At 39.4% G+C, this 20,678-nt stretch overlaps 1 protein-coding gene across 2 annotated transcripts in view; it reads right to left on the bottom strand.

Annotated features, from left to right (window-relative positions):
* Positions 1–5,398: 5,398 nt before the first annotated feature.
* Positions 5,399–20,678, bottom strand: part of MAP9 (microtubule associated protein 9) — a 132,072-nt gene continuing 116,792 nt past the window's right edge. For both annotated transcript variants that reach the window (XM_089670420.1, XM_089670421.1), the window contains exons 10-14: positions 20,084–20,173; positions 14,865–15,026; positions 14,171–14,316; positions 11,379–11,511; positions 5,399–10,152 (exon numbers count right to left, since the gene is read on the bottom strand). In XM_089670420.1, coding sequence (XP_089526546.1) covers positions 10,033–10,152; positions 11,379–11,511; positions 14,171–14,316; positions 14,865–15,026; positions 20,084–20,173 — 651 coding nt within the window. In that variant the 3' untranslated portion in view covers positions 5,399–10,032. The remainder of the gene's footprint in view (positions 10,153–11,378; positions 11,512–14,170; positions 14,317–14,864; positions 15,027–20,083; positions 20,174–20,678) is intronic.

The following is a 20,678-nucleotide window of genomic DNA, read 5'->3' as shown; positions in this document are numbered from 1 at the left end:
GTATTGTCCATGGAGTTGCATGTGTCACTCACCTCTTCTGCACATAGAGCCTTTTGAACCAGTTTCAGCCTAGTTTTTACAGGGCTGTTAGCGCTGGATGAAGCTTGGGAATCCTCATGTGATGGAGGAGCGTGCTGCTTCTGCAAGCCAATTTCCCCTCTTTCCTCACCATCTGCAGATGAACAACTTGAAAGGGATCTTGGAGAGCTGCCGGCAACATCTTGGCTGCAGTCGATTTGCCTGGTTTGCAGCGCTCCTTTCTCTTCCTTGTCATGTTGCTTTGTGTACCCAATCCTCAGGCATGTAAAATCGACATTCTGCTAGGAGCTTTGTGCTTAAGCGGCCATCTTCTTCACTCGCCAGCCCAGCCCCTCCAGCAACAAATGTTTAAATGTTACAATAAGAAGGCAACAAATGGTTAAACGTTATGAGGTTAAAAAACAAAAGGCAATCATGAGAATATACAGACAACAAATGTGCAAACGTGACAATGTGGCAAACACGCAATTTTGAGAATATATAAACAGCATACATTTCTCTCCCCTCCTTCTGACCTAGATTTTTCTTCCTATGATACCTCATATGCCATGACATATATTTCAATCAGCTGGACTAGATACGTTATTATATAATACAAAAGTAGGTATTATAGGGAGAAGAACCTAAGTCAGTACCCTTTAAGCCGGCCATAGATGGAGCAATTTTCTTGCTGTTGCAGGAATCCCACCTGCGGAGCCATTGTGTTCACCCAGCAGGGGGCATGGAAAGCCATCCCTGCTGTGAGAACACAGTGATTACTGCTAGCAGCTATAATAGCCACTTTCAACACTTGCATGTAAAACTCAACAGACTGGTTGTACCCAAGTTGATTGATCGATCAACTTGGGTACATTCAGCCTGCCCATACATGGTCCCTGCAGAACCGGCCGAGATTGGAATGTCTATGTGCTGGCTTTACATATCACTACCATTGTTCATCTTAGCTACAGCTTTTCATCTCACGGGGGTAAACTGTACAGTGCTTAGCAGTGGCACCCATAGTAAAGAGATGAGATCCATACTGCCTTCACTCATTGAGGCTTTTAAAAGGTATTTTCTAAGCCTCGGACACAGTTTTAACATAAAACTGTATTAGATGCAGTTTTATATGTAAGCTGCTCAAGCAACTTGTTTGCTTATCATGACAGATTCACTGCTTAACATGTTTCGGAAACATGCTGAACTTTGGACCTTCAGTTATGAACTGTTGTGGACCTTTTGAAATTATGTCTCAAAAACATGATTTTATCAAGACGTAATCCTACATAACATCAACTCAGCATAGCCGGATGTTAAGGGGTTAATTTGTCTTGGTTGGAAAGTCGAATGACCATCTAGCTAGAGAAATGTAAACGATGGGTGAAGGGATTTTTTTTCCTCCTAGAGACAATATACTATTTGAAGTTCTACAGGTGGTCAAACACCATTATTCAGACTTCAATAGCAGGTAAACATATACAAGGTCTGGACATGACAATAGAGGAACCAAACTGATTGTCTGAGAGCTTACCCAAACCTTGCAGAGTGTGATAAACCAACAGAACTCTCAAACTATCACAATATGCTATTGTCCACCAAGGGTGAAAGTATTAATAGTTGTTTACTGTGACTCCAATACAAGAGCCAGGCAAACAGAGAGTTTTTCCCTACACATAGAAAATGTTGGTTCTAAAACAAAGAAGTTAAATTCAGGACATTTAAGACTAAAAATTGAATGTATCTAACTACAAAGATATTACTACAAAAGCATAGTATCTAGAGATGTTATAAAGAATAGGTTTCACACACCACCAAATATTCAGCAATGGGAATTATATATCACTAACTTGAGTATTGAGATGATGAAAAGTAAGATATATTGTAAGTTAGCCTCAGCTGTATGTCTCATCAGGAAATAGATGCTTTCACACAAGCTTGTATTTCAGGGAGGAATAACTGAATATACACATATATTCCATGGTTCTTATTTAGAACACTATAGGTATGATCACTTATATATCTGGAAAAAGACGTATATTTAATCCCTGAAATTACCTGAAAATTCCACCCGAGGTATGAGTCATCTCAAATACTCAAATTGTTCTATGGTACAAGACTGCCATCTGGCGGGCAGGTGAGAAATAGCTTATGTACACACATTTCTCAACTAGCCAATCAAGAAGCCTGGTGGGAAGGTATCTTAGAACAATGGATTAGTTGGTATAAAAGCCCTTGTACCTTTAAGAAAAAAAAAAACTCATCAAAAGAAAAAAAACTCATCAAAAGAAAGACCTCATCAAAAGAAAACCCTGACTGAAGAAAGACCTCATGAGAAGAATCTGAAGACATCTGAAGAGACCTCTCTATAACCCCTCTTCCATCCTTTCAAACTTCCAAACTTTACTAAATTGCTAAACCTCTGTACTCCTAATTTCCTACATTCTCCCATACTAAATATCTATCACTTGCCCTGTGATATCATTTCTAAAGGCGTTCCATTGCCAGCTGATCCACGGGAGAGTTTCATAGTCTGAATTCCGGGTGTGGTGAGACTATTCATTTACTTTTGCATTGTCTATTTTCTCTGTTGTGTAGAGTCATAGAAATACCTTAGCGTATTACAACTATATTGGGTAGTTATATATATGTAAAGAGATCCTGTTTTACTGTTAAAAATTGTTTGGTGCCATATTATAATTTTTTTCATATTTCATAATTTATTAAATATTAATAATTAGAGTATATTTTATCAGAGAATATCTTCTTTCAATCCTATGGCCACGGTTTGTGAGAATATAACCTTTGAGATACTCGAAGTTATTAGTTATTAATAAATTTAATTTTAATCAGATCATTTAGAAATTGTGATATTGATGTAATTAGTTAGAAACCTTATTATTGTGTATTACATTGGTAGGGTATATCTTTGATTGTGTGTACCAATATTCATTTATCACCAGTCTTTTGCGTTTTGTGTTAATATATATATAATTTTTGTACATAAATAAATTTTTATATTTATCTATTATAAGACAAATTTTGTGTGTATGGTACGAAATCATACTGGCTAAAAGAATTCAAGGTATAATAATAAGTGGTGAACAAATTATCAAGGTGTCCAAATTATTGGTTCACTAAATATTTGCCGTATTTTAACGGTTGGAGGCACTGTAAGATTTCATCTAAGGGAAAGGGACACGCCCTTTATAAGCAGAATATATCCTTACATAAACCACCACAGAACATGAAAGCTTCTCTAGCGTCTAGCACTGCACAACCCTAATACCAGGCCATAACATATAATGGTAATATTCAGACTGTGTAATGACGGTGTTACCACCAGAAGTCAGGAGGGCTCTCCCTGAATCCTTGTATGATTTTTATTTCTGTCTTTGTCCCTGCAGATTTACTCTAACTTTCTCTCTCAGCAGGACTGGAAGTAAGGGTAAATCGCTGTAATGGAGCCCCAGATGGCAGTATAAACAGGACAGGGGTTGTAACTCTTCCCTACTCTATGCAAATCTCAAAATATGGCTTTTGGTTTGATATTTTATGAACTTGTGTCGATGTAAATGCATTTTTTGCCCATATTTAAGTAAATGTGGATCCGGCCAAAAACGCAACTCAGAAGCAATCCAAATGCATGTTTTTGTACTAAAAAGTATCAGAACTTGCCAATAAATCTGGCATCTTTACAAACTTACTCTTAATCATTTATGGTAATGGTGCAACACAGACAATTCTTATTGATCAATAATTATTGGATTCAGGTGTTCAATCCACCTCAATGGCCACAGGTGTATAAAAGCAAGCACCTAGGTATGCAGACTGCTTCTACAAACATTTGTGAAAGAATGGGTCACTCTCAGGAGCTCAGTGAATTCAAGCGTGGTACCGTGATAGGTTGCCACCTGTGCAATAAGTCCATCCATGAAATTTCCTTGCTAGTAAATATTCCACGGTCAACCATTAGTGGTATTATAACAAAGTGGAAGCAACTGGGAACAACAGCATTTCAGCCACAAAGTGGTAGGCCATGTAAAATGACAGAGTGGGGTCAGTGAATGCTGAAGCGCACAGTGTGCAGATGTCACCAACTGTCTGCAGAGTCAATAGCTAAAGACCTCCAAACTTCATGTGGCCTTCAGATTAGCACAACAGTACATAGAGAGCTTCATGGAAAGGGTTTCCATGGCTGAGCAGCAGCATCCAAGCCTTACATCACCAAGTGCAATGCAAAGCATCGGAAGCAGTGGTGTAAAGCTCGACGCCACTAGACTTTAGAGCAGTGGAGCCATGCTCTCTCAATTGATGAATAACACTTCTCTCTCTTGCAATCCAATGAATGTGTCTGGGTTTGGCAGTTGCCAGGAGAACAGTATTTGCCTGACTGCATTGTGCCAGATGTAAATTTAGATTCTGGACAATTTCATGCTCCCACCATTGTGGGAACAGTTTGGGGATGGCCCCTTCCTTTTCCAACATGACTGTGCACCAGTGCACAAAGCAAGGCGCATAAGGACAAGGATGAGCGAGTTTGTGGTGGAGGAACTTCATTGCCCTGCACAGAGTCCTGACCTCAACTTGACAGAACACCGTTGGGATGAATTAGAGCAGAGACTGCGATCCAGGCCTTCTTGTCTGACATCAGTGCCTGACCTCACAAATGCGCATCTGGAAGAATGGTCAAACATTCCCATAGACACACTCCTAAATCTTGTGGACAGCCTTCCCAGAAGAGTTGAAGCTCTTATAGCTGCAAAGGGTGGGCCAACTCAATATTGAACCCTACAGACCAAGATTGGGATGCCATTAAAGTTCATGTGCATGTAAAGGCAGGCTTCCCAATACTTTTGGCAATATAGTGTATCTAGTAGGTCTTCAGCTGTGCTCCTGGTAACTGGAAAACCTTTGTTCATTGCATCTTGTGCAAATGACCATTTACAATCATCAAAGCAAATGTATAATTATATAATGAGGTACATATTGCAGAAATGTCATTTCCATAATCATGTTTGTTTAAATATTCAAAAATCTCCTGAAAGAACATTTGAATATTACATTTAAACACTGTAATTGGCAGTATGCAGGATCACCAGCTTGTCTTTAATCATCACACAGCATATGCCAGACTGCTGTAATAATCACCTTTCTGACGGCTTCGATCATTTATATATACTGTATTTTCCTGACCTGAATATTTTTAAGAACAATCATTATTTCAAGGCTGCTTTATGTATTTTATTGTAATTAAAATCTTATCTGGTTTTAGAATTCAAAAAGGCAATACAAAGTGCAATAGCCCAAGAAGCCAATCCAAATGCACCTTTTAACACCAGAGCAGAAAAAACAATGAAAGAGAGTTTATAATTGCCAGGTATGGGTTACAGCTCTATGCATTTAATTGTTTTATTAAAGGTTATGCTTCAGTCATTTTTGAAAATGTAATATGTAACATCATTCAGAAGACATATGCTGTTAAGTGGTTCTCATTTTGGCTTTCTTCTTGAGTTAACCCATGTGGTGCCAGGCATCCTTATTTTCTGCTTAGCCTGCATGTACACATGCATATGAGTCTCAAAAAACAAAACAAAACGCTGACCTATTTGTTCCCAAGACACAACGCCACAAATGCTGGAGAGAAACATATGCAACCACGATGAGTGATCTAACCACAGGGGAAATTGGAAATCTTTGATGGTCAGGAAAAGTAAAATATTGCATATCAATCTATAGTCCATATCTTGGTAATGACAAATTGCACTTTTATAATCACTGTGTCCATAGTTTTCTTCTCTCCTGTTGAGTACACTAAAGGGCCCATTTATAAAGCTGCAGTCCTGCTGTTCTATCATGCAGCTATACCACTTTTTTTTCTTTATAATAAAAGCTGTACCATGGCCATTAATAAAGCAGCGCTTCGTGCTTCATAAATGCAATTTGGGCTTTGTTTGCTTCATAGCTCTGGAGCAAGCAAAGGCACACTCATTCTAATGAATGAATAAACTGAAATAGGTCATGTGACAACCCTCTCCAGAGAAGACATCAGAAGCTACACATTGTGCCCTACATTTTATGAATAAAATATAAAAAGCTAGAGTGGTGTGACTGTTGACATGTACAGCAAAATGAAAGCTGTGCTGAAAGGAATATGGGGATGGATTTGCTGATCCCATTCTGAAAATGCTAGTTGTCTGATTGTCATGTTGATATTCTACCATTATTGCTTCAGTATGCAATTGCCACCCACATATCATTTTCTTTTTAACAGGGTTCCTTTAAACCTGTATTTAAAGGAAATAACTTCACTAACCCATATTTGATTTATTTGCATCAGAGAAACAACAAAAAATAGTTTTGTTCTTGTCTGCAGGTACTCACAAACCCAGCCATTCCACATGCGTCACTCCACAGAACAGGCGAGCATCACAAAGTAATTTCTCTACATAAAGTGACAGTCAAACGCATTCTGCATTATTCAGAGAAGTAAATGTTTTGTATGACAAGTAGAATATTGTAATGAAGCTTAAAATGTGACACAATAAAAACGCAATGGACATTATATTAATAAAAGACATTTAAAATAAATTAAAAACAAAGATAAATCACATAAAATAATCAGTATGTTTGTACATAGGTCTCAAAAACACATTGAAGCATGATATTAAATGTAAGTTATTAAAAATGTATACATTTTTTGCTTTTGCTTAATTCCCCATGCATTAGGACTCTGGAGCCATTCCCTGTACATACACTGCCAGCTACAAAGCAGAAGGTCTTGCCCTATGACTTTCCTGCCCAGTGGAATTAGGAGAGGCAGATTTCTGGTCCTTCTTAGTAGTGTAGTCAGATTTTTTTACACTGTTAGTAAACCATGGGGTTTTATTTAAACATTACTAGATGACCTGTTTTCTTCTAAAGCTGAACTGCAGCCAAAACAGCCATATACACAGCTGCCAAATGATTTTTTAGTTCTGTTCTGCCAGTCTTGTGGTCCATGCACCCCTCCCAGATAGCTCAGCCAGGCCATGGACCTCTCTGCAAACTGCACTGCATAAAATAACGTTTAGTTAGTCTATTCTAGACAAAGGTATTTACTTTATTTCAGGCACAGTATTAATGATGTACTTGCCTTTCTCATACTTCATTGCTTCACCAAAATTCCTGTATATGTTTTGTAAGGTTCAAGAAACTTAAAGCTTACTCATGACCATGCATGCTCCTTATGTCCCCACTACTGACCAGTCAGAAACCAAGCGCTGTAGTTTTAAGAGAAAAAAAAGAAATGTTATATGTGCCTCATAGCCCCGATTACTGGATGCTCTGTCACTGGATTGGAATGAAAACCAATCCAGTGCCATAATGTTAATTACAAAATGACTAAAGTGAACCAGTTACCCAGCCTGTTGCAGGACAATGAAGGAGCAGTAGTCATCTCTGGTCTATCCTATATTGTTAGCATCTACCTTGTAAGCAATAGACCTTATATTGTATCAAGACACTGACCCTCCCTCTCCCAATCAGGCTGCTGCAAAGGATCAATAGAGGATAATAAGAGAGTTTTGAGTACTTATGCTAGTTCTATTAAAAAAATATGCATATAACTAAATAAAACTGTGTTTATATATTTATTTTGAACTAATATGACTAAACCCTATAATCTAAGGTAATCAAAGTGATACAAAGGTAGTCTAATTTTAAATGGTTTAGTCAGGCTGCACTCGACCTCACTTAAGCTAGCAGTGTCACCTATTCCTTTACCGCTATAGGTCTCAAAAAAATTAAAGGAACACTTTGAAAACACATCAGATCTCAATGGGGTAAAATATCATGCTGGATATTTATATTGATATGGACTGGGTAATGTGTTAGGAACGTAAGGATGCCCAATCGTTTGATGAAAAATTATCAACCTATAGAGGACTGAATTCAAAGACACCCCGAAAACCAAAGTGAAAAAAATTATGCAGCAGGCTAGTCCATTTTGCTGCAATTTCATTGCAGCAACTCAAAATGGTACTCAGTAGTTTGTATGGTCACTCATATGCTTGTATGCATGCCTGACAATGAGACGACGGATGGTGTCCTGGGGTATTTCCTCACAGAAAAGGACCAGGGCATCACTGAGCTCCTGGACAGTCTGAGGTGCAACCTGGCGGCGTCGGATGGACCAAAAAATGATATCGCAGAGGTGTTCTATTGGATTTAGGTCAGGCGAGCGTGGAGGCCATTCAATGGTATCAATTCCTTCATCCTGAAGGAACTGTGTGCATACTCTTGCCACATGAGGCCAGGCTTTGTCGTGCATCAGGAGGAACCCAGGATCCACTGCATCAACGTAGGGTCTGACAATAGGTCCACAGATTTCATCCTGATACCTAAAGGCAGTCAGGGTGCCATTGTCTAGCCTGTAGAACTCTATGTGTTCCTCCATGGATATCCCTCCCCAGATCATAACTGATCCACCACCAAAATGGTCATGCTGAACAATGTTACAGGCAGCATAACACTCTCCACGGCTTCTCCAGACCCTTTCACGTCTGTCACATGTGCTCAGGGTGAATCTGCTTTCATCTTTCACACCAGTGGCCTGATGGAGGTCATTTTGTAGGGCTCTGGCAGTGCTCATCCTGTTCCTCCTTACACAAAGGAGCAGATAAAACCATCTGGCAATGGCACGTATTGATGTGCCATCCTGGAGGAGTTGGTCTGCCTGTGCAACCTCTGTAGGGTCCAGTAGTGACACTGACCCTAGCCAAATGCAAAACTAGTGAAAAACAGTCAGAAAAAATGAGTAGGGAAATTAATGTCAGTTGCCTCCACTTGTAAAACCATTCCTGTTTTGGGGGTCATTTCATTGTTGCTCATCTAGTGCACCTGTTGTTTATTTCATTAACACCAAAGCAGCTGAAACTGATTAACAACCCCCTCTGTTACTTTACTGACCAGATCAATATCCCAGGAGTTTAATTGACTTGATGCTATACTCTGATTAAAAAGTATTCCTTTAATTTATTTGAGCAGTGTAGACAATTGTATCTTTTTTGTTTTACTGAAAAGTGGGACTGATGTTGTTTCAATTATCATAAGAGAAGGAAATAAAAAATAACGAGGGAAAAAGATCGCTAAGGTGCCATATGTAAAAGTGGCAACCCTGAAGTTAGACTCCAAATGTGAACATAATAGGGCAGCTTTTTGTAAAACACTGACCTATCATTTTGATAGCCAACATCAGTGTTCTGTTCGTTTTTACTGGCAATGTCCCTTTAAAGACTATTCACTGGGAAAACCTTTCTTATCTAGGCAGATCGGTGCGAGACAGATCCCACTCTGTAGAGCACATACCATTCTGACCAGTCAGAACTGGAAGGGGATTATTTTAAACTAAATGGGTTGTTTTACAAGATGAAGGTTTACAATCACTTTAAGTGCTTGTCTGTTTCTAGGTCTTGTGTGAGAAATATGAAAACAAAGTAGCATAAGCTAAGTGCCATATTGACGTTTTGTGAAGATACAGTAAAACAGTTAATAAAAGTTAAATGGTGTGCTGCAATATTATAAAACTGGATAGATGCAGGGCAGGCACCACTAACCAGGGCTAAGGGCATCCCCATAATTTCCTTTAAAAATGGATTACTAGTTTAAAACTGTCCCTGATTACAATATTCTTTAGGACATGTAGGAAGACTGCATACACTTTTGATATTGTTAATACAACTGTTGAGGAAATAAAAGAACATGCCAATGCTGACAGACCAATCACCTCTACTGCTGGAGAGTCATAGGTTTACCAATCCTAGATTACACTGAACAGAAAAGTGGTATTTTACTGCACAAGACATGAGTATGCTTGCCTTGTAATTTCTGTTGACAGAATATGTAACATTACCAAGTCAATATCACACCCTTATGTTAAAATGCTTAGAGCAAAAACAGGAAAGCACACAGGTTATTGTGAAAGGTTAAGAAATATTGAAATTGTGGTTTGTAAAATGGAGAGAATTGAGGTCACGGTCATCTGCCTGCTGGGATAGTTCTTCCCGGAGGACTCCATGGAGGAGGGGGATCATCATTTAAGATCACGTGCAGCTTTCTCTGCTTCTTTTCAATCTTTTCTTGTTGCTCTTTTTTCTCCTGTAATAATATTAGTAAACAGTTATTGCATTGTTAAGAAATACTTCTAGTTGAATCTTTTGGCTGGAGTTTATTTATACTTCTGGTGTCCAAATAAGTTGTGGAATAGATCTGTTACAGAAATTCCAAGGCTTTGCATATAAAATCACTTGCAGTTTATTCTGATAGCCTGGGGCTACTTTGGAAACCCATCGACTTAGAGCAGCGCCATTGTGTGTCATCCACAGAAATATTACATTTTTATGCCAAGTAGTGGGCCTTCCTGGGTGAGTAAACATGATTTACTAAACCTCTCCCCTGGACCAGTGTCTCTATTACCACTCTGCAGCCATGCAGGTTGACAGGAGAAACTTCTAGAATCAAAATTGAAGTCAATAAAAGGTAATTAATTAGTATAGAAATGGCATTGCAGCTTCATCAGGTGACATTTTTTAGATGTCTACATCATTAGAGATTTTTACATGTAGAATGTTTTCAGTTTTAAATGTGAAAAGAACTGAAAAGATATTGCTTTACAGTTATGTGTTGTAAAACTTTGTAGGGGGTCATATGTAAGCTAACCAGAGCACAAGAGGTGCTCAATGTGAATTTGGTTATGTAATCGGCAATGGGGAGATATACTAAAACTGGTGCACACAGAATCTGGTGCAGCTGTGTATAGTAACCAATCAGATTCTAACTTCAGCTTGTCCTGCACCAGTTTTAGTAAATCTTCTTCTATGAGTCAAAAGTAATGTATAATGATTTATTTATTACAGGTGCTTATATAGCGCAGTCAATTTACACAACGTTTTACATATATATTGTGTATTCACATCAGCCCCTAACCCTCAAGGGGCATACAATCTAATGTCCCTAACTTACATTCAAACGTTCATACATACACATACTAGGGCAAATTTAGATTCACCAACCAGCATGTCTTTGGAATGTGGGAGGAAACCCACGCAGGCACAGGGAGAACATGTAAACTCCAGGCAGGTAGTGCCGTGGTTGGAATTTGAACCAACAACCCTAGTAATGCCAGGTGGAAGTGCTAACCATTTAGTCACTGTGTGCCCCAATCAGCCATACATTTTTTTATTTTATTTATTATGGTCAAAACTAATAGTTTTTACAATATTTATTTTCTGGTAATTACAGTATATTTAGCTAAAAATAGTGTTTGAGGAATCATTTATACAAGGGAATAACACATCAAGTTTCAGTGACATCATACTACTTACCAGCCATTCCTCATATAGTTCTAAAGCCCTTTGCTCCTTCTCTTTTTGCTCTGATTTTACTTTCTCCAATTTTTGTGTCTCATCCTTTTTTTCTTTTTTCTTTTCCTTCAGCACAAGTTCTTTTCTTTCATTCCTACATGTTAGCACATTAGCAAAGTTGTCAGACATCCTTCCATAATCTTGCACAATAACAACTACAATAATACAAAGACTACTGTAACTTTCATATTAAAGAATATGGGCATTTGTTTAACCGCTAACCTACAAGGCACTTATACCCCCTTCCTGCCCAGGCCAATTTCCAGCTTTCAGCGCTGTCGCACTTTGAATGACAATTGCGCGGTCATACAACACTGTACCCATATGAAATTTTTATTATTTTTTTTTGACAGATAGAGTTTTCTTTTGGTGGTATTTAATCACCTCTGGGTTTTTTATTTTTTCTTAAACAAACCAAAAACCACTGAAAATTTTGGAAAAAAAAAAGTTTTTTCTTAGTTTTTGTTATAAAATTTTGCAAATAAGTGATTTTTCTCCTTCATTGATATGCGCTAATGAGGCTGCAGTGGTGGGCACTGATAGGCTGCACTGATGGACACTGATAGGTGGCACTGATGAGGAAGCACTGGTAGGTGGCACTGATGGGCATTGACAGGCATCACTGATGGGCACTGAAAGGCAGCACTGATACATGGCACTGATAGGCAGCACTGACAGGCGGCACTGACTGGCACTGATAGGCGGCAATGACTGGCACTGTTAGGCAGCACTGATAGGCAGCACTGATAGGTGGCACTGATTGGCATTGATAGGTGGCACTGACTGGCACTGATGGGTGACACTGAAAGGCAGCTCAGATGGGCACTGATATGTGGCATTGATGTGCACTGGTAGGCATTGATATGTGGCACTGATGGGCACTGGCACGAGGCACTGATGAGCACTGACACAAGGCACTGATGGACACTGACAGGTGGCACTGCTGGGTCTACACTGATCATCAGTGCCCTGATGACCAGTGTACATGTCCCCTCCGCGGAAAGCCGATTACCGGCTCTCCTCTCCTCTCGAGCTGTCAGCGTGACAGCTCGAGAGGAGAGAAATGCCGATAACCGCCATTTCTCTGTTTACATGTGATCAGCTGTGATTGGACATAGCTGATCACATGACCGAGCCGACATTTTCGGCTCTTTCCGTGATGGGTGATCCGCTGTGTCCCTCGCTGATCGCTGCGCGCTCCCTGAGCCACGCATGCGCGGTGAGAATGGGAGGATGTCATATGACATCCTCCCAGAACAAGAGAACCACCTTGTGCCCGTCATTGGACTATATGGCGGGCGGGAGGTGGTTATAAGAGTGAAATCGGATTACCTGTTTAAAAAATGAACAGCCCGTTAATAGATCTAAAAAAAAAAAATAAAAAAAAATCAGCTGCCACTGCGACACATGGCTTGCAGTTCTCCATAAACTGCGAGGATGCTGATGAGCACGCTCGCGGTTCATTGACCTTTTAACTCAAGTAACTATCTGCCTGTATGAGTCTGTAGGAGCGTGACATTGCACCCGTGATCTGCTGCCACTAGATGTCCTCTTGTCTTCTGGGTTGAACGACTGAATCTGCAAATAGTAAAGTGCCAGAAAAAGCAACAGAGAAATGAACTCACCACTGGGCTGCTTCTCCTTCACCATCTATTTAAAGGCCCATAACCTAAGTGAAAGTGAGTTGAATAATGCTGTCATTCAACTCAGAAGTAGAAGAAAGGTGTGAGCTGCTGGAATACTTAAAGCAGTAGGTGCTCTCAGTCAGCAGCACAGTTAAAGCAGTATAGAGGGAATGATTGTTCTTTAGGAGTTTCAATGCAACACATCTTTCTTCTACTTGTGGGTTGAATGACTGACCACTTCATTCAACTCACTTAGTCCAGGCCGTCATGGACCAGCATCCAGACTTCAAATGGATAATGAAGCAGAAGCAGCAGAGCAATTAACTAATTTTCTGTCACTCTGAATTCTCCTCCAGTCAGCATGTTCCTTGTCACCACATGAACTCTATCTTCTTGTGCTGCTTCTCCCTTTCTCACTTCGAGTTCTGCTGTGCAGGGACTGCAAGAGGCTTTTACCAAGTCAAAATGCAGGTACATTCACTACTTGCATGAAATAAAAACACATACAATGATGTACAAAATTAATAGATAGCTGCATTAATTTGGGTCCCTTTTATCTGCCTAGAGTTCAGCTTTAAGGAAAGTAATGCATGGAAACTAGTCAGAAGGCAGGGCTTGGATGATGAACTGCAGCTTTCTGTCTGTCATTTCTTTCTAAATAAACCATAGGTCTAATTAGAATGGGCTATCCCAGGGGAACGCAGAGTCTGACTGGACATGTATAAAAAAAACATGTCACCCACAGTTGGGAACTCAGGACTCCTAAGAATACATGCTTTCAGGCTCAGGGAGACCCAGGAGGTTATGCTACTGACAACTATAGGGACTTACAGGGCAGGACAGCCTACTGATGCTTGGATGAATATTAGAGGCACCATGCAGGTAGGCTATGTCCCCTGTGCCTATTCAAATGTCAGCTTTTCATGCTTGCCTGCAGTGAGCTGTTAAACTAAGAATATTTTGAAACTTTATACTGTACATGAAGTAAACACTCTTGACATGGTAACAAACTCAAGATCCTTCAAGTTCTGTACACCAGACCTAAGGCTAAAACTGCATAGAACAAACACAACTGTGTACTATACCGTAATTATTTGTAAGCGATTATCATATAGTAAGTACTCTTACCATGTTTTAAAAGCAGACACACTGTTCTTCTTTTTCTCCATGACAATTTTTTTCTCATTCACCTTTTTTTCCATTTCAAGACTTTTTTCTTTAAGAACTTTTTCTTTCAAATGATCTTCTTTTGACTCTTTCCACTTTTCAAAAGCCTGGAAAACATTTTCTGTGTTATTCACAAGGCTGGCATAGGTTTTACTTGGTAGATTCTAGACAGGAGTAGAGGAAGCAGCAGCAAACTTTCCCACTTCATTAGCATCAGGGCAGAAGCTGCTACCCTCAGTGAAGGTGTGCTTTAAGTGATGGATACAATAATCGCATTCCTGCTAATCTATTTCTAGTAAAGCATTTACACACTCTGGATATAGCATACAGACATGCACTGATTGATTGAACTCATTACTGTGGGCTGTCTTACCAGCACTGTTAAAAAACAAAAAAACAAAAAAAAAAAACCTAATGTACATGGATGACTGGATTAAGGTGGATTGGATATAAGAAATCCTACATTAGGCCCTTATTGTCAACAGAAATCACAGTAACAATGTAGATTACTAGGACAATATACTGCATTATTTGGCTGTATGTGTGGGACAGAGTGGCCCAACCTGGTACTCTTATTAAGAAGATCATTATTATATAATACATATAATTGTCAAATGTGTTTTATTAAACAATAACCAGCCTATAATGTTAATACCTTTCTGCACTCCTCTTTTCTGCGTGCAATATCTTGAAATTCCTCCATCTTTTTCTTTTCTTCCAGTTTTTTCTTCACTTGAATTTCATTTATTTCCTTTTTCTTTTCTGATTTCCAGGCCATGAAAGCAGCCATGGCCTCCTCTTTCTTCATGGTATCCTGCTGCAAACACAAAATTATTGGGTTTATTGTAACAGCTGCACAACTGGCCCTCTAGCATTTTAGTACATTGCTGCGGGGTATTCAGTTAAAGTTGACAGGACTTACACTAAATGAATTCTACGTGTTTATGTTGACTTCTTGGCCTTCCTCTAAAGCTAGATATCATGCGATGGCTAATGTTACGCTGCCAGAAGCCATTATAACCAAAATCGCGTAAATGACAGTACTTTCAGCAGATTTGCATGGAAAAATAATAACTTCAGCAAGATTGTCAGCCTCAGGTTCAATTCACTCATTTTATTCCTTTTCATCCATTTCAATAAGATCCTTCCATTTCTATTTGCCCTCCCTACATGTATATTAGTGACTGCTACTGTAACTTTTATAGTGAAAGATTCCTAATTGTCCAAGTCTTTATCCTTTCCACTGAAATAGTTAAAAAATATGTGACACTAATACATACAGTATGCCTTTCATATTTTACAACAATATAAATATATATTTACATATATACACCTTATATTCTCACATCACAATAAATAACTTTAGTAGCACCTTGTAGAAAGCTGAAAGAGATCCCCAAAAAGTTGACTGTTAGCTTTTCCTTACCGCAGTTATCCAGGTTAAACTTAATATGGTTGCAGCTGCGCACAGAAAATTACCGTACTTACCGTATGTGGCACTTATGTAAATGATAATTTTTAACTTAAATGTATAGAGTCCCATTCTATTCTTTATTTTCATAATAGGGTTCATATAATATTACATATTTAATTGTATTTTAATACATGCATTTTATGGCCATTTCATATATTTTCACTTGATTGGCCGCATAACACATGAAGCTACATAAAAAGATGCATATTGTGTATTACTAAAGTGTGCCAAAAAAATCAACACAAGTGGTGATAAAATACAAAACTATGAATGGGGTCTAAACGAAAGATGTCTCCAAAAGCCAGAGATTGGAGCATGTGTTGTGAAACAGGTGTGGTTGTTCCCGAATCAGGCACAGAGGATAGGTTATAAAGCAATATGTAATAGTCCTGAAAACATGCAAAATATATTTGGTTTTGTTTCCCATAGTACCTTGTCAATTTGTGGGAAGAACAACCGAAGTTGTGTCTCGCTCAGGGTTCTAGCTAAGGCTCTACCACACGTGTCAAACACAAGGCCTGTGGGCCAAATCCAACCCATTTCATGTGGCCCTTGCACCTCTCCTGCAGCTGCAGCACCCCCTTGTCTATGCCCCCAGTTTTTCTCAGCAATTGGAAGCATAGAGGAGGACAGAACTCCTGCAACAGATCCTGCGCTTGTCTGTGCCCTCCACCCCATTTCAGCAGTTGGCAGCAGAGAGGACAGATTTCCTACAGATGCTGCACCTCTCTGTGCAGCTGCAGCACCCCCTCATCTCTGCCTCCCCTGTTCTCAGCATTCAGCAGACTCTGGCAGATGACTCCAGCCTTCCTCTTCCTGGCAGCAGCACAAGGTAAGCGGGGTGATGAACTGTGATGTAAGGAAAGGTGGGGAACTCTTTGGTGGTGGAGAGGCTCTGAGGTAAGGGGGAGTGGAGTGCTCTGAACATCTAATCTTACAGATACAACCGTCCCTTTGAGGGCAACCATAATGCAGATGCGGCCCATGATGAAATTGTATTTAACACCCCTGCTCTACCAGGTTTATTTAAATATTTGTAGAAGAACCTCTAGGTCCTTGTCTGCTGGGCTTTAAATGTAAAACCTTCATCACTACGATAGGCAGAAGGGTACACAAGAAAAATCTACTATCCATTTATCTGCTGAATGCATCCTGCTTTTGAGATCCATAATCAAAGTCACTGTTTAGAGGTTCAGAAACAGCAAATCCTTTTCCAAGGGACTACACACTAGAAGCTCCTCACTCATCATCCAAGGAATAGTGAGCGGTAGTAGTCTAATTGAGCAGGAACTTCCTGCATATCTTATCAAAACTCCACCCTGCTCTGCCCACTGTATACCAGCTCTGCTCAAACCATCCTGTCTTCTTAGCCTCAGCACACCACACACAGACCAACCTAAGTAATGCTCTACCAGGAAACTAACTTCCCTACTGACTGCTCAGACTAGTTGTGTGCCAGAACAAACCAAGGACAAGCAGAACGCTCAGAGAATGAGACAGAGTACAGTTCTCAGATTTCTAATCATGTGTGCATGGTGGGTCTTATTTAGGCCTAATATAGCTAACTCGGAAAGCAATCGAACCGCCTCATCCAGAACAGCAAAAATTCAGCTAGGCAGTAGTTGAGAAGTGTACATTTAATATTTTCAAGGAAATACTAGGTGAGAGAGTTATGGATTGCCATTAAAAAGGAAATCAATTCCAGCCCTTAGGTAGCTTTCGGGATTCCCCACAGCATGATATTATAAATTTTTCTGCGGTCTGTCCCGTCACAAACTTTTAACTGCAGGAAAGAAATCTTTTTCTTCGGTAGGAGATAGGTGGCTTCCAGGGCTTGCAACCTTTCTTCTATAGTAGATAGGTGCCTTCCAGGGTGAGTTTCTGTACTTCCAGTGAGGACACCCTAGAGTAGAGTGATTGTATCTCTTATTTCTTCCACTTCCTCACTCAAGACACCTTCAATTCAAATTGCCAATTTCTCTATATCACTCTTGGTGTAGAGACTGAGGTGTCAGCTTGCAAAGGAGGGTGGAACAGAGTGTGGAGTACTGCCAGACAGCAGTCTGACATCAAGGTAAGTGGAGTCTTATGATTGGCTGGTGGCTTCCTTCCTTTCTTTGGGTTGGGCATGTAGTGAAGAGTTATAGAGTGCAGTCGCTATAGTGATTGCAGCCTGTGTAGAGGTTTAAGCACTTTCCGAGTCAAAGTATTAATCTAAGGATTACTGTTTCTGCTTTCATGTTGTTCCATGTTGTTTTTTAGATATGTGAAGAAATGGCTGCTATGCTCACTTTGTTCTACTGAAAGATAGTGTAAAACACAAAGCTCCATCAGGTTGCATCTCTACAGCTCCATTGATGGCCACTCCCCTGGCATGAACACTACCATTGCACAATGTGCTGATTGATTTGAGCCCCCATGATTTTGAATTAGAAAATTGAAAACTCCCCCAAAAACATCTCATTCCATTAGTTCTCTCCCAGACTTGATTCTAATTTTTTTGGGTGATTTAACTATCAATATAAGGATACGTCTCAAGTCTTACAAAATAGATTCCCCAGGTTCTTTAATTATTAAAAACCTGTTTCCATAAATCTCTGTTGAAAAGCATGCCATAATTTACAAGAAAAAAATCAGTCGACTAGACCAACCTTTGAAATCTCAGTTGATTGTGCTGTGCTTCATAATGTGAGTCAGGAAACAGAACAAAAACCCAATGCTATATTTCCAGCCTAGAATAAGCACTTTTCAGTGAATAGTAATTACACTGCCTTGAAAAAGTATTCATACACCTTGAAATTGTCCACGTTTAGTCATGTTACAACCAAAAACGTAAATGTTTTTTATTGGGATTTTATGTGATAGGCCAACACAAAGTGGCACATAATTGTGAAGTGGAAGAAAAATGATAAATGGTTTTCAAACTTTTTTACAAATAAATTTCTGAAAAGTATGATGTGCATTTGTATTCAGCCCCCCAATACTTTGTAGAACCATCTTTCACTGCAATTACAGCTACAAGTCTTTTTGAGGATGTCTCTACCCGTTTTGCACATTTAGAGAGTGAAATTTTTGCCTGTTCTTCTTTGCAAAATAGCTCAAGCTCTGTCAGATTGGATGGAGAGCGTCTGTGAACAGCAATTTTCAAATCTTGCCTCAGATTCTCAATTGGATTTAGGTCTGGACTTTGACTGGGCCATTCTAACACGTGAACATGCTTTGATCTAAACCATTCCATTGTAGCTCTGGTTGTATGTTTAGGGTCCTTGTCCTGCTAGAAGGTGAAGCTTCACCCCAGGCAAGTCTTTTGCAGACTAACAGGTTTTCTTTTAAGATTGCTCTGTATTTGGCTCCATTCATCTTCCCATCAACTCTGACCAGCTTCCCTGTTCCTGCTGAAGAAATGTATCCCCCACAACATGATGCTGCAACCACCATATTTCACGGTGGGGAAGGCGAGTTCAGGCGAATGTGCAGTGTTAGTTTTCCCCACCACATAACATTTTGCTTTTAGGCCAAAAAGTTAAATTTTGGTCTCATGTGACTAGAGCACCTTCTTCCAAATGTTTGCTGTGTCCCCACATGGTTTCTCGCAAACTGCAAACGGGACTTCTTATGGCTTTCTTTCAACAATGGCTTTCTTCTTGCCACTCTTCCATAAAGACCAGATTTGTGGAGTGCATTACTAATAGTTGCCCTGTGGACAGATTCTCCCAACAGAGCTGGGGATCTCTGCAGCTCCTCCAGAGTTACCATAGGCCTCTTGAGTGCTTCTCTGATTAATGCTCTCCTTGCCTAGCCTGTAAGTTTAGGTGGACGGCCATGTCTTGGTAGGTTTGCAGTTGTACCATACTCTATTTTCAGATGATGGATTGAACAGTGCTCGGTGAGATATTAAAAGCTTAGAATATTTTTTTTTATAACCGAACACTGCTTTAAACTTCTCCACAACTTTATCCCTGACCTGTCTGATGTGTTCCTTGGCCTTCATGATGCTGTTTGTTCACTACTGTTCTCTAACAAAACCTCTGAGGGCTTGACAGAACAGCAGTATTTATACTGATATTAAATTACATACAGGTGGACTCTATTTACTACTTAGGTGACTTTTGAAGGCAATTGGTTCCACTAGATTTTAGTTATGGGTATCAGAATAAAGGGGGCTGAATATAAATGCGCAACACACTGTTCAGATATTTATTTGTAAAAAATTTTGAAAACCATTTATCATTTTCCTTCCACTTCACAACTATGTGCCGATTTGTGTTGGTCTATCGTCAACATCTTTGTAAACATAATACAGATACAGAAATGTACAGCAAAACACATATTGCACCATAAAATCTTGCCATACAGGTAGACAGTATATTTATTAACAACAATGTATTATGCAAATGTACCAGTTTTAATTTTTCTTTCTTTTGTTCCTCCTCAGCCATTTTTATTTTATGCACTTCTTGAAGAAACAATTTCTTCTTTTCCAGCCAGTTCTGCAATGCAAAAAATACAGTTCAATTTATTAGAAGCACCCAGCAAATACTCATCCAATTGCTTCTAAATATTAATCAATCATTTTCCATAGGTGTAAAATGTGATATTGCAAAATAAAAAGTGAATAAGATTGTAGCACCACAAAAGAGTACCTTAAATAAACTATGTTGATAAATTTCACGAACAGAAATTGCAAACAAACAAAACAAAGAATATGTTTAGAACAGCACTTTAGGTAAAATAGTTGCTTAGGCAATCTGTAAATGTTTGGCACCAATCTAGTTGAGGAAACTGCAAAAATAGACCTGGACCAGTAGCATTATCTCACTGGTATTGCTACCTTAAAGTATTGATGTTAATATAGATTATCTGGCTCCCAGGAAGGCAGCTTCTACACCCCAGGGAATCTCCATGGTCTCAATGGCTTGTGGTGTTATGCAACAAAAATTGAAATTGAAGCAACACACCACTGCTAGGAAGTCTACATACAACTCTATTATAAAA

The sequence above is a fragment of the Staurois parvus genome, unplaced genomic scaffold, assembly GCF_062004578.1.
Source record: "Staurois parvus isolate SC_StPar_1 unplaced genomic scaffold, SC_StPar_1.0 ptg000090l, whole genome shotgun sequence".
NCBI lineage: Eukaryota > Metazoa > Chordata > Amphibia > Anura > Ranidae > Staurois > Staurois parvus.
This window is presented reverse-complemented; position numbering and strand designations above follow the sequence as displayed.